General features: G+C 44.1%; 4 protein-coding genes across 4 annotated transcripts; 1 reads left to right on the plus strand and 3 right to left on the minus strand.

Annotated features, from left to right (window-relative positions):
* Window positions 1-883: 883 nt before the first annotated feature.
* Window positions 884-2,735, minus strand: GSBLH_T00002957001 (uncharacterized protein; the record flags this gene model as incomplete). Its single annotated transcript, XM_013041600.1, has 4 exons — window positions 884-1,456; window positions 1,487-2,212; window positions 2,243-2,516; window positions 2,548-2,735. The coding sequence occupies 4 exons, from the start codon at window positions 2,733-2,735 to the stop codon at window positions 884-886; spliced, it is 1,761 nt and encodes a 586-aa protein (XP_012897054.1).
* An 852-nt stretch (window positions 2,736-3,587) lies between these two features.
* On the minus strand, window positions 3,588-4,068 carry GSBLH_T00007102001 (uncharacterized protein; the record flags this gene model as incomplete). Its single annotated transcript, XM_013041601.1, has 4 exons — window positions 3,588-3,623; window positions 3,655-3,783; window positions 3,820-3,924; window positions 3,955-4,068. The coding sequence occupies 4 exons, from the start codon at window positions 4,066-4,068 to the stop codon at window positions 3,588-3,590; spliced, it is 384 nt and encodes a 127-aa protein (XP_012897055.1).
* A 19-nt stretch (window positions 4,069-4,087) lies between these two features.
* Window positions 4,088-4,772, minus strand: GSBLH_T00002958001 (Serine-threonine kinase; the record flags this gene model as incomplete). Its single annotated transcript, XM_013041602.1, has 3 exons — window positions 4,088-4,533; window positions 4,564-4,630; window positions 4,659-4,772. The coding sequence occupies 3 exons, from the start codon at window positions 4,770-4,772 to the stop codon at window positions 4,088-4,090; spliced, it is 627 nt and encodes a 208-aa protein (XP_012897056.1).
* Window positions 4,773-6,690: 1,918 nt separating this feature from the next.
* On the plus strand, window positions 6,691-12,219 carry GSBLH_T00002959001 (uncharacterized protein; the record flags this gene model as incomplete). The annotated part of the gene is made up of 2 exons (XM_013041603.1): window positions 6,691-8,583; window positions 10,210-12,219. 2 exons carry the CDS (start codon window positions 6,691-6,693, stop codon window positions 12,217-12,219), a joined length of 3,903 nt encoding a protein of 1,300 aa, XP_012897057.1.
* Between the last annotated feature and the right edge of the window lie 1,796 nt (window positions 12,220-14,015).

The following is a 14,015-nucleotide window of genomic DNA, read 5'->3' on the forward strand; positions in this document are numbered from 1 at the left end:
AGCTCGTACCGCCTCCCCTCTCCGCTCCCAATCTTGCTCCATGTACTCTTCAAGTAGTCCGAACGTGTCAATCACGATAAACCTCGCTATTTCCTCCTTCCCATCGAAATCGATCGCAGTCCGAACCGATACCGGCGTGCTCGTGGAGGAACTGCTCCGCAATCGCCAGTTCCCTTGCGAATCTTTTTCGAATTGGCCTTCTTCGATGATGACGCTGGTTTCGGTTCGGATTCCCAGCGAAAAATCGCGAACGATGCAGGGAAATTCGACGGGCTGGTCGAAGTGGAGGGTGAAGATGCAGAGAAGGGGGATGGAGGGCGCGTTGTCCGCATGATTCACTTGAACCACGCTGACGAATTGGGTGGAATTGAGCGGATGGGCTTCGTCTGAATCGACGGGAATTGATTCCATGAGTAGAAGCGACGAAAAGGAAAGCGGACGAATGATGAGAGAGGATCTATCTTTGAGACCAAAACAAAGGAGAAACGTGGAACACGAGAACCGACAGAACAAATGATCCTCGATCTCCACTTTCACGGATCCCGTTTCGCTCAGAATGACTTCCAATTGACTTTGCGTCGGCAAAAACCGAAATGGCGGCATCGGGTTGACCAATCCCTTCAGTTTTTGCTTCGCCGCCACGCGATTCAGCCGCGTTTCCTCCGATTCGCCCCAGCTCCGCGGCTTCTGCACGATTTTCAGAAGCGAAATCAGCTGAGCGATCGACTCCACTTCCACCTGCACCGCGTGTCCGTTCCCGTCCAGTTGGACGTTCACACTCATTCTCTTCCCTGATCCTGATTCTGATCCAGATCCAGATCCAGACTCAAACGCAGACTCCTCCTCGGATCCGAGAGTATCCAGCTGACTGCCTTGCCCTGCACTAGCTGTTGTTGGTTGTGTAAGTGGGACTGGAGGGTAGAGTTCGATCCCTTGATGTCGGCGATGCGTGTAAAACACGAGGTCCTCGAACACCCAGGGGCGCTGCAGCAGCTCCTGCGGCCGCACGGCGGGACATTGACGCGGAACGAGCGGCTTGCGACACTCCGAGGGGTTGAGCTGGAAGACGCAGCGAGGCGGCTGCACGACCGAGCGAGCCTGGTGAAAGAAATCGCTGGCGAAGGAGGCGGAGCAGCGAAGATCCCAGTGCGGATCGGTGGATTCTTCGTAGAGCGAATTGACCTCTTGGATGTACTACAGCGTGAGGAGGACGGAGCCAGGAAGAACGTTGCGGAGATGTGCGTTGGATTGGATGCGGGAGATGTTGAAGAGATGGCCTTCGGTGGTGAAGAGCCATTCGCGTCCGCGGTATTGCGAGTCCTACATGCAAAAAGAAGCGAAGAAAGACGTTGGAATAGAGCAGATAGAGGTATTTGAGCGTTTCGGAGAGCATGAAGGAAGGCATTTCGCCGATCACTTCCCCCGTAATGATGTTTTTGATCGAAGCCCATCCGCACTACGCATGAGTTTGCTCTCCAATCCTCACTTTGGTGCGCGTATTGTTCAGCTGATGCAGAATCATCTTTCCCCAATGCACCATTTCCCCCGTTCCAAACACCGTATCGTGGTACATCATGCTCTCGATCACCTCCGGTCGAAGCGGGTAGCTAAGCGTTGAAAGCAACACACAATGCAACTCTTCGCCGCCATGTACTGCTTCGCGGGCTGCGATATTGAAATACTCCGGAATATACCCGAAATAATCCCACACATACAGAAAACGCATCAGCGTCGTTTTTCCTCCCACATAATCTCCCGCTAAAAACTGAACGCCCGGCCAGAAAGCCGAAAGCGAATAGCTGAAAGGAACCAGCGTTTCCGGCTTATTGTAGTCCGAGACTTCATGCCAAAAGACTTTATCCTGCAATTCAACAACCATCCGATGATCAACCTTGTTGTAAACGTCGATCGCGTAATACAGCGTCATAAACATGTCATAGAGCTGGTTGTCATTGAGCAGAATGTACCCTTTCAAGAGATATTCGTAGTAACTATCGCTGTTTCGACCAAAGCACGAGCTCAACTCCGTCCATTTCTCCTTCCGAATATCCAAGTGCTTTCCGACCATATCGTACGGCGAGCGCAATTCATACAGACGGACCATGCATCGCCGCGCCGTATCGATGTACTTCAAATCATCCGTCAGCGAAGAAAGCGCGGCAAACTCGAGTAAACACGAGCCGATTCCCGCCAGACTGGAGATCTGCGTCTCCTACACTTCAAAAAGCCGCGTGAGTTCGACGTTCCACAGCACGCCGAGCCGCAAATTCACCGATCCGAACGCCAAACCGTTCGGTTGAAACGCTTTGAGCAATCGATCGCCAAGATCCCGAGCGAGATCGAGCAGATGATTGGAGTAGTGAAACGGTTTGGCTTCGGGGTGGCGCTGATTAAACGCCTCGATGATGGTTTCATTGTCTGTAAGCAGCATATGAGCGGAGAGAAGTCCTCCTAAGGTTCGAATGGTGGTTTCAAAGACGCTGACGTTCTCATCGAAGTCGAAATCGGGAAGGGCTCTATGTTTGCAATGCTCGACAAAGCGAAAACTCCAGTCGAATCACCGCATCGATGAACAAATCGTCGAATTCGAGAACGTGCAGCGTGTCCAGCGTGTCAATCAACGTCATATAGGGAATGTCTGATTGTGGAAAGCGAGCCTTGCCGCACGCAAGCGGATCGAGCTGTGGAGCTGGGTATGCGTAGGTCATATAGTTCGAATATCCGTGGAGGAACATCTCTTTGATTTCGTCTCGGATTTGATTTCGCTCATTCTATTTCAGAGTGAAGAGGTGTCGAGTGTACATTGCTAAGCGGCCGGTAAGGCACATCGTATCGATAGTTCTGTTGAGGTGTAAAAGAACGAATGGATTCCTCCGAAAAAAAGTCACACATGAAAAAGGAACAAACATTCAAGTTCCGCAGCGAGATCCCGTCTGGGGTGGACGATTTCTCGCTGAAAGAGTCGATAAAGTTGAGCTCATCGAAAGGAGCTTTCATATACACCATGTACTTGTCTAACGACACGACGGTACAGCAACCATAGTTAACCTGGGTGTCAGTAGCCATGATATCAAATTATACGCGGATTAGAGAAGGAGGACCAGACTTCACGCCACTCTCTTGATACAATTCAGAATGATAATAGTTCCCATATGAAATATTTTTAGAATAATCCATATCGAGACCATAGAGCAATGTCTTATAAGTGGGAGAGAACGTGGGAACAAAAACAGTAGAGGAGCTCCAAGGAAACCGCCCTTTAATTGTAATATTTCTGTTTGGATAAAAGTTAATTGTCTATGTGGTTATTTAGTCATACTGACATACACTCCCACTCTCTTCGGAATAGAATGTCAACAAATGATCCTCCAAATTTACCAGATTTGCCCGTCTATAATAAAAGCCAAATTCAGAGCGTACCTATGTGAGAAAACCGATTCAGCTGATCCAACTACAAAAATGCAATAAACGATGACTGCTATTGCTGCATGCATCATAGCAGAACCCCGATCGATCAATAAATCAATTGTGAATTTCTCAAACACAACAAATCAAAACCAAAAAACATTTCATAACTCTCTGCAATCTCAAACCTTGTCAAATACCGGCATTTCTTCAGGACGCTACCCATTACATCCCCATCCCCAACTCAACCTTCATTTTAGGCATTTCTTTAAAATAGGGATGATTCAACGCATCCTCTGCACTGATTCTCTTCTTCGGATCGAACTCCAGCAGCTGATACATCAAATCCACGCCGTTATTCGTCAAATATCGCATTCCCTATTCATAAAAAAAGCCCCGATTTTCGCCTCCTACCACCAGCGGCGCCGCTGGAATGAGTTCTCGAAGTCTGGGATAGCACTCCTTGCAGTGATTGAACGCCCCGTGATACGGCGAATTCTCGAAAATGGAGCAATCGTCCTATTCATCACTCCTCTCCCCGATTCCAACGCCCGGAAAGCCCAATAACCGAAAGAGCTTCGCGAGCACATCGAACTCGCAGTCGCCCTGCTTGCACTGCACGATGGGCTCGCGCATAACGAACTCGTAGAAGATGCATCTCATCGAGAAAGGACCCAACACACTACCCGACGCTCCACAGATCGATTTTTTCGTCGTAGAGGATGCTGCGCGACGGAGGATAGCGAGCGTCTTCCTGCGGGTTGGCGAGGAGCTCCGGCGCTCGGTACACCAGCGTGCAGACGTGCTGCGTGTAGCGCTCCAACGGCCGACTGAACCGCCTGGCCATTCCGAAATCGCAGAGTTTGAGCACGCCGTTCTTGTAGAGGAGGTTGCTGGGCTTGATATCGCGATGGAAATACCATTTCTGGTGCAGATACGCGACGCCGGAGAGGAGCTGGTGGAGCAATGTCTTGACCTCGCTGGCGGTCAGGTCGGTTTTGATGGTTCGGATGGTCTTGCCGAGCTCGAAAGGCTCGAAGTCCATCACCATATACACTTCGTTGAGCGTGTCGCCGATGACCATTTCCTGCACGTGGAGGATGTTTGGATGGTGCAGGTCTTGCAGGACTTGCAGTTAGGAAAGAATCAATGGGTTACTGTTGATTTCGCGGAGGGCAGTGACGGGAAAGGCTTCTTGGAGAACCACGTTCTCGCTGAATTTGATCTAGAGAGCAGGCCGGAAAGAGGAGTACGCGCTTCAGAGCCACGATTTCTCCAGTTTCGATGTTTTGAGCCTTGTATACGATTCCGTAAGAACCCTCGTTGAGCCGAGCGATCTTTCGGTATTTTCCGACAGAGCGACACATTTGGATTTGCTCTGGAATTTTTGTCGAGCGCAAATCTTCTTCCGTAGCGTCGGTCTCAGGAGGTAATTCGACAAGGGGGTGAGAGGCGTAATAATCGTCCACAGGAGCACTGTTTTCAGGCAAAGATACGGTGACTTCTGGAAGTTGCGGAGCGATAGGCTTCGCTTTTTCTACATATCATCCCTCTCACGTCACCAAACTTGAACTCTTTGCTTTCTTTCTTTTCCTCTCCTCCTCTGAATCACTCTCTTCGTCCCATCTTCCTCGCTTTATCTCTTTTTCTGCTTTCACAGGTTTTTCAGGCTCTTTCTTCAATATCTGCTCGTCACTCCTTTTATTCTGAATTTCCTTGACAACAGAGTGGAGTTCATCTAATACCTATAGATCACGGTCCCGTTGCCAGAGCACATACATAGTTTTTCTCAGTGAATTCCATTCAGATACAAATCGATGGAAATCCTGTAGAGCAAAAAAATATGTAATTCCAGAATTAGAGCCTATTATCCCATTTCAAACTATGAATTGCTTTAGAGTACTATTCATTGTGAAGCTTCTATTTGTTGCTATTTTCAGTTTTGTATCGTTCCGAGGGACTCCTTACACAATCGAAACTGAATTTCTTGTTGATGGATATTGGTTGTTTTTATAAGTAGATCCCCGTAAACCAATCTGAAACAATTTGCATTAATGAGGAAAGGGACTTCTTCCACTTGATGGAGGATAAACTCGTCACTATCGTGTCTTCCCATAAAAACTTTTCTTTTCTTCCTACTGAAGAAAGCGACGTCTTCCTCTCCGAACTGCTTCTTTTGAAGAACAAAGGACTTCTGTACTAATGCTATTTTTCTCTAATCGTAGGGAAGAAGCGAATATTTTTGGCCACCTTGTTGATTCGAAAAGAGAAGAGGACGTAGTGAGTCTCGTGATCACTCCCTACAATCACCGTTGCTTCAACGTGACCAACCAGAGCGAGGAGAGCGACCTGAACTTAGACATGCACATTAAGACGCGTACACCATCTGCCAGGTTTACAGCTAGAAATCTGTCTTCCCACTTTTCTCTTTTACTCCTTCGAGATCCTCCTCTTCCTCTTCTTCCCACAGTTCCACTCTCTCAATCCTCTTCCCACATAGTCTCGCTATCAAGCAGACGGTTTTCGTCCTTCTCTTCCTCCTCCTCTTCCTCCTGGTCAATCTGAGTCATCCTTTGCTTCCTGCGCGGATCTTGACTTCCTCCTTCTACACAAACATTCTCCTTCCTTACGTGGTTATTCCGCTCAATCGGATTGGCTGCTTTATCCTCCTTCTTCTCTATCATTCCTCCATTAGGTTCCCATCATCTATTTCTTGTTTTGTAGAGGCGTCCACTTCATCCAGGCGCTTGCAAATCGGGTAATGCCTCTGCTTCAAGTGAGATGGAGCGCGATGCAAGCCCATCTGTCGAAGTGGAGAGAAAGCGTGAAATCTATGATTGCTTCTATATGGAGCGTGATTTCCAGCAGAGATACTGCGCTTCTGTACGGAAAATTATACTGGAAGGAGTAGGCATTCCATGGCGTTGCTGATTAGAATTCTGGGAACGATTACACTGGTTTTACTTACTTTTTACATTTTCTTCCCCTATCAAATTAACGTCACCGTAGAGATCAGAATGATGTGCTGCATACTGCTTTTTGGTGCAGTAGCGTATGTCAAATGGTACTATGCGCTTGCTGTTGGAGTTTGCACAGCGCTCGTATCTGCTGTCTTTTATTGTGCCGAAAACTACTGCGTATTTGGCAACTGGTTTTCGAAACAATAGGGTGTCACAAACTATTAATGTCGTACATTCTTCCATTCTTCTTGTTTGTTGTTGTAATCATTGTTAACCCATTTCCGCGGTTCTCAGGATTTTAACCTGATTTCACAGTTTGTTTTAGATGCAGTCAACTACATTTGGAATTGATTTGGGAACTACTAATTCAGTAGCGGCATTATGGAAGAATGGAAGTATTGATGTGTTAGCATACAAGACTAGTTCCCATCTGTTTCCTTCTTGTGTTGCCTATAATAAAAGGAATCCTGCCCAAAGTATTGTTGGGTATTTTGCTAAACTAAAAATGCAAACCACAAGCTATGGTGTTTTCCACAGTTGTAAACGCCTTCTCGGAGTTACTTATGACAATCCCATCGTTGCAAAAATGAATGGATCTGTGGGATATGATATACGAAATGGAGCTGATGACAAACTTGTCGTTGCTATTCAAACTGAAACTGGGGATGTAGTAAAACATCCTGAAGATGTCGGTGCTATGATTCTATCAGCAATCGCCGAAGAAATGAAAGCTTATGCTGGATATGATATACGAAATGCTGTAATAACAGTTCCTGCATATTTCGATCAATATAAACGAGATTTGACAAAATTGGCGGGTCAAATCGCGGGTTTGAATGTTCGTGCTATTATTTCCGAGCCTCAAGCCGCTGCTTATGCTTATCTTGATTTTACTACTGAAGAGCGAAATTCGACTTTTATGATATATGATTTAGGCGGTGGTACCTTTGATGTAACAATTTTAAGATGTGAAGGAGATCAATTCACAGAACTAGCTACTGATGGTGATATATTTTGTGGTGGTCTTGATTTTGACAAATTGATATTGGATGAAATGAAGCAGAGATACATGGAACAAATTGGGGAACCAATTCCTGCGAAGTTAATAGCCAAAGTTCTCTCAAATTGCGAGCAAGCCAAAATTGCTTTACTAACCTCTCCTCACACTGAGATAGAAATTACAGATGATGTGTATCTCAGTTTTACATTGGCTGAAATGAATCGATTAATCGGCCCTAAACTTGCAGACACTTTGAAGATTTGTGATCGAGCAATTGCAGCAGCTAAAATCACTGTTTCAGATATTGATAGTATCATTCTTGTTGGTGGTTCAACTCGACTTCTGTTAGTTGAAGAATTACTGAAAGGCCATTTTCCTACGATTCCTATAAAAGGAAACATCAGTCCTGATGAATGTGTGGCCTATGGTGCAGCTAAATATGGACATAATCTCGATTTACATCCAGATGTAAATGTGACTGTACCTGAACCTGCATTTGAAGCTGTTAAACTTGATCCTGTACCTGTTCCGGTATATCCTGATTTGCCTGTAGTTGTTGAGCATATTCCAACTCCACAGCCTAGTATGGAACAACCCGTACGGGTTATTGATATTGCATGCGTGGAATACTTTGCTCGATGCCCTAGCGACATTGGAATTGCAAATAGAGGACGAATGGAAGTTCTCATTCCACGAAACACTGCTTTACCTAAGTTGGAGAAAAAATTGATTCGTTTGAGGAATGTCGAACGTCCACTAACTCGCATTCCACTTTATCAAGGCAATGATCCGATCGCTAAGAATAATGGAATGCTGAAGAGACTTGAAGTGAAATTGGAACTACACAAAGACGCTTATTTACTCATAATATTGGATATGCAGAAGGATGGATCTTTATCTGTGCGAGTAGTGGACTTTAATACTGGAGATAGTTACGAATACAAAGATATTCAATCAGCAATGTCACAAGAAGAATTGAGAGGTCGTCAAGATGCAGTTGAGCAAGAAAGAAGAACTAGAAATTATGTAAGTGAAATGGATAACATTCGTAATCGACTACAAAAGTGGGGCTTCTCGCTGATAGAAGCAGGAGCCAGCGAAGAAGACCAAAAGATCATTAACCAAAGAATAAGGCAGTTGTCGCGATTAGAAAGTTTTGAATTAACCGAAGATTTAACAGACGAAATCTATAATATTTTTGCTGAAATCAGCGAGAGGGTAATGGAATAAATAGATAAACAATCAATTTGTTTGTATATAATAAAGGAGGTGGAGGACGAGTGGGATAACTAAATTGAGGTTGATTTGTCAAACTAGTATCTTGTTGTTTTCGAAGTTGAATGAATCTATTTCTGTAAGAATCAAGATTGAAACGGGAAGTATCGGAGAATGTAATACATAATGAATGATATTGTCCGATAGAACAGACCCCAATGATGTACAGACAGATAGAGCAGTGTAGCTTCGTTCCAGATAATTTGTTAAATGCAAATGTACAAGATCGATAGCTTAAAAAACAAACAAGTAATCCTTATCGAAAAACAAATGCAAATTAAAAATGGAAATATGAATTTCTGTGATCCAGAGTATATTTAAGTGAAAGGAATGATAATTGTTGGCCAATTTCATATCAGTATAAAACTAGATCAAAGGGATCTCGTTTCTCAACATTGTCCTATTGCTTTTTTCTAAAGAGTATACCCGGTTATGTCAACTTTGACTAAACTTATGAGTACTCTTAATGTTAATATTGTCATTTCATGCAGTAATCTCGGTCAGTAGCTCTCTATTATCTATTGTTTTATGTTGTATCATCATCAAATGCACCATTTGAGATATAGTCCTATATGTACAGTACTATCCACTTTTATTATTCTTATAATTTCTACCGATATTTGTATATCTGCAAATTGGTATCCTTATTATTATTATTATTTATTGAGCCTCTCTGTATGATCAACAGTAAAATGTCCAACACCCAATGTAGGTTTCAACCAATGAAGTGATGATAAAGAAAAACACTTTATCTGTGATGACGAAAAGTAGTTCTCGTAAATACAATATGGACTAACACCATACGCGTAACCAGACTAGTAATCTTCCTCTGTGGCCTATATAAAGTGTAAGGTACTTAATCTCAACTTTATTCTTATATATTTGAAACGATAGAATAATGATTCCTGTGTTTAGGACGAATAATACTGTCCCATTAAAACAAAAAGATGAATAAGAGCATCGTTGTCCAAATAGTTCGATTAGTCATAGTAACAGATAAGAAGAGTATTTTGTCTAGAGCGTTATCATCAGTCCTAGAAAAGTCTCTTGATACTATATGATTGACAAATAAACCCATTATGACTAGAAATCTACAATTAGGAAATGAAATAACAACGATAGAGTGTAACGGGAGAATCCTTACCAGCAATTATTATAAAAATACTGATTATAATCGTCTGTATACGAAATAATGCTGGATGCTCTTCTAGAAAAAAGAATGCATATAACCTTAACTAGCTTAATTCAACAATATCTCTAGATTATTATATCAAAGAATCTAGTATAGTTATCAACCTTATCCCAAATACACAGACTTGTCACAAATACTTCAGTATCAAGATATGAACTTTTATCATCAAGAAAACAGTCACAAATCATTCAAGCGACAGTGTTATTAAAATGACATTCATGCCATAAAAACTACTGCGTATTTGGCAACTGGTTTTCGAAGCAATAGGGTGTCACAAACTATTAATGTCGTACATTCTTCTTGTTTGTTGTTGTAATCATTGTTAACCCATTTCCGCGGTTCTCAGGATTTTAACCTGATTTCACAGTTTGTTTTAGATGCAGTCAACTACATTTGGAATTGATTTGGGAACTACTAATTCAGTAGCGGCATTATGGAAGAATGGAGCTATTGAAGTATTAGCATACAAGACAGGATCACGTCTGTTTCCTTCTTGTGTTGCCTATAATAAAAAGAATCCTGCCCAAAGTATTGTTGGGTATTTTGCTAAGCAAAAAATGCAAACCACAAGCTATGGTGTTTTCCACAGTTGTAAACGCCTTCTCGGAGTTACTTATGACAATCCCATCGTTGCAAAAATGAATGGATCTGTGGGATATGATATACGAAATGGAGCTGATGACAAACTTGTCGTTGCTATTCAAACTGAAAGTGGAGATGTAGTAAAACATCCTGAAGATGTCGGTGCTATGATTTTATCAGCAATCGCCGAAGAAATGAAAGCTTATGCTGGATGTGATATACGAAATGCTGTAATAACAGTTCCTGCATATTTCGATCAATACAAACGAGATTTGACAAAATTGGCGGGTCAAATCGCGGGTTTGAATGTTCGTGCTATTATTTCCGAGCCTCAAGCTGCTGCTTATGCTTATCTTGATTTTACTACTGAAGGACGGGATTCGACTTTTATGATATATGATTTAGGCGGTGGTACCTTTGATGTAACAATTTTAAGATGTGAAGGAGATCAATTCACAGAACTAGCTACTGATGGTGATATATTTTGTGGTGGTCTTGATTTTGACAAATTGATATTGGATGAAATGAAGAAGAGATATATGGATGAAACTGGGGAACCAATTCCTGCGAAGTTAATAGCCAAAGTTCTCTCAAAATGTGAGCAAGCCAAAATTGCTTTACTAACCTCTCCTCACACTGAGATAGATATTACGGACGATGTGATAGTGGACTTTACTCGAGCCGAAATGAATCGATTAATCGGCCCTAAACTTGCAGACACTTTGAAGATTTGTGATCGAGCAATTGCAGCAGCTAAAATCACTGTTTCAGATATTGACAGTATCATTCTTGTTGGTGGTTCAACTCGACTTCTGTTAGTTGAAGAATTACTGAAAGGCCATTTTCCTACGATTCCTATAAAAGGAAACATCAGTCCTGATGAATGTGTGGCCTATGGTGCAGCTAAATATGGACATAATCTCGATTTACATCCAGATGTAAATGTGACTGTACCTGAACCTGCATTTGAAGATGCTGAACTTGTTCCTGTATTTGATAATTTTCCACCACCTGTTCCAGCTCCTCTATGTCCTCCATCGTCTGCTCCAAGCTCTATACCTCCTCCACCCCCTGTTCCAGGGTCTGTTGAAGAGTATATTCTCGCGTTCGAATCAAGATATCCCGATCTGCCTCCCAGGGATGAGCATATTCCAACTCCACAGCCTAGTATTGAGCAGCCCGTAGTTGTTACTGATATTGGAGGTGTGAAATACTTTGCTCGATGCCCTAGCGACATTGGAATTGCAAATAGAGGACGAATGGAAGTTCTCATTCCACGAAACACTGCTTTACCTAAGTTGGAGAAAAAATTGATTCGTTTGAGGAATGTCGAACGTCCACTAATTCGCATTCCACTTTATCAAGGCAATGATCCGATCGCTAAGAATAATGGAATGCTGAAGAGACTTGAAGTGAAATTGGAACTACACAAAGACGCTTATTTACTCATAATATTGGATATGCAGGAAGATGGATCTTTATCTGTGCGAGTAGTGGACTTTAATACTGGAGATAGTTACGAATACAAAGATATTCAATCAGCAATGTCACAAGAAGAATTGAGAGGTCGTCAAGATGCAGTTGAGCAAGAAAGAAGAATTAGAAATCATCTACTTGCATTGGATAACATTCGTAATCGACTGCAAAAGTGGGGTTTCGTGCTGATAGAAGCAGGAGCCAGCGAAGAAGACCAAAAGATCATTAACCAGACCGACAGACGTTTACAGAACGATCAATTAACCGAAGAATTATTGGATGAGGTCTATAAGATTTATGATGAAATACACAAAAAGTTAATTCAATAAACAATCAATTTGTTTGTATATAATAAAGGAGGTGGAGGACGAGTGGGATAACTAAATTGAGGTTGATTTGTCAAACTAGTATCTTGTTGTTTTCGAAGTTGAATGAATCTATTTCTGTAAGAATCAAGATTGAAACGGGAAGTATCGGAGCTTGTTCGCTCGATCACTCCATACAAATCAGAATTGTCTCTTATCATTTGCCGGCCGATTTCTACGCATAACACTCCACTTCTAAAATTCTTTACCATATTGACACATCCATAAAAGCAAACTGCACATCGCGATTAGCGAATCCTCCAGCGAAGCCTTCTCCATTCTCTCACACAGAATCTCTTCCAACCCCTCTCTCAGTAAAAATACAACGCCCTCTTCGCTTCTGCACACAGTTTCCATCATCTCGCACACGATCCGAATGCTTGTTTCTTCGCAGTCCTTCAAAATCCGCAGCAGCCAAGCTCCGCCGATCTGGCTCACCGCCTCTTGCGAGAGACAATTCGCCGCTTGCAAGCTCGAGACATCCTCCACGATCGATTGGAGCAGCGACAGAACCGAAGCCGACTGCTGTGCGGCGGCCAGCGCAAAGATCAGCTCGACTACCGAGCGCAGATTTGTCGACGGTGCCGTTGCTTTCAGCTGCTCTACGCGTGAACTCGGAGCGATGAACGAACGCAGACAAAGCGACAAGAGCGAAATGGCCTCAATACACTGCTGCTCGTTGAGACGCATCTGCTTGAGTCCTTCGACGAAATCCCGCGCCGAACTCGTCGTGAATCGAAGGCGATCGGAGTTTGCGTTCGCTGCCTGGGTTTGACAAACGGCCTGGTAGAGAAGCTGGAAGACCTCGTTGCGACGCTTCAGAGTTTTGAGCGAGAACAAATAGAGAACGTCTTCGAACAGCGCAGCGTTCTCTAGGAATGAGCGTCGATCGGAACCGCGACCAGGCAGCGCCGAGCAGTAGATAAACCGAAGAAAATCGACAACCCGAGGGTTGGCGGAGTGCCTTCGAAGACTGGAACGCAGCCACGCTCGGCCCTCCTTTTCCAAAAAGAACGACAATGCGAACGGACAGTTGGTGAGAATCTCGCACAGCGAAATCCCCTCTTCCTCCTCCAGAATCTTGTCGTTCAGGTAGTGGAACAACACCCCGCCGAACTCCGCCTCCGAGAGAAAATGCAGCGAGTAGTGACACACCAGGCAGATTAACTCCATGCGGAGCTGAAGGCTTTCTTCGACGATCTGCATGTCGTTCGCGGACTGATCGATCAGCCAGGATTCCACGCCTTTGATCGGCCCTTCTGTCAGCGAGATCTTCAGGATGGCTTGCAGCACGTGGAGAAGCGCGGTGGAGGACAGGGAGGTCGATGCGCGCGTGAGGAAGAGGGAGATCAGGGAGGATTGCTTGAGATAAGCGGAGGCGAAGGCTAGGATGGAAAGGATGGCGAGGAAGTACGTACCGTGATCGCTGAGCACTTCGATCAGCACGCTAATGACGAGATAATAAGAGGAGGAGAGTTCCTTGGAGTCGCTGAGGCGGCTTTGAAGACTTTCCAATAAGACCTGCAGATCGTCGGGTTGGAGGGCGAGGAGCGCGGCGTCGCTGCAAAGCACGATGACGATCTTCATGCAGAGATTGTCGTTCCGAAGAGAGCTCTTCAAACTCGCCACCAGCGTTTTGAATAGCTCGGGACTGAGGAGCTTCGCGGAGAGTTTCGGCGAGTCGAACATGCGGATGAGAATGTCCATCACTTCGATCGTAGGCTTCTTCAGAATGTCCCGCAGAATCGAAACGGTCTCGC

Source organism: Blastocystis hominis (assembly GCF_000151665.1).
Source record: "Blastocystis hominis, Singapore isolate B (sub-type 7) whole genome shotgun sequence assembly, scaffold_22".
Classification (NCBI taxonomy): domain Eukaryota; class Bigyra; order Opalinata; family Blastocystidae; genus Blastocystis; species Blastocystis hominis.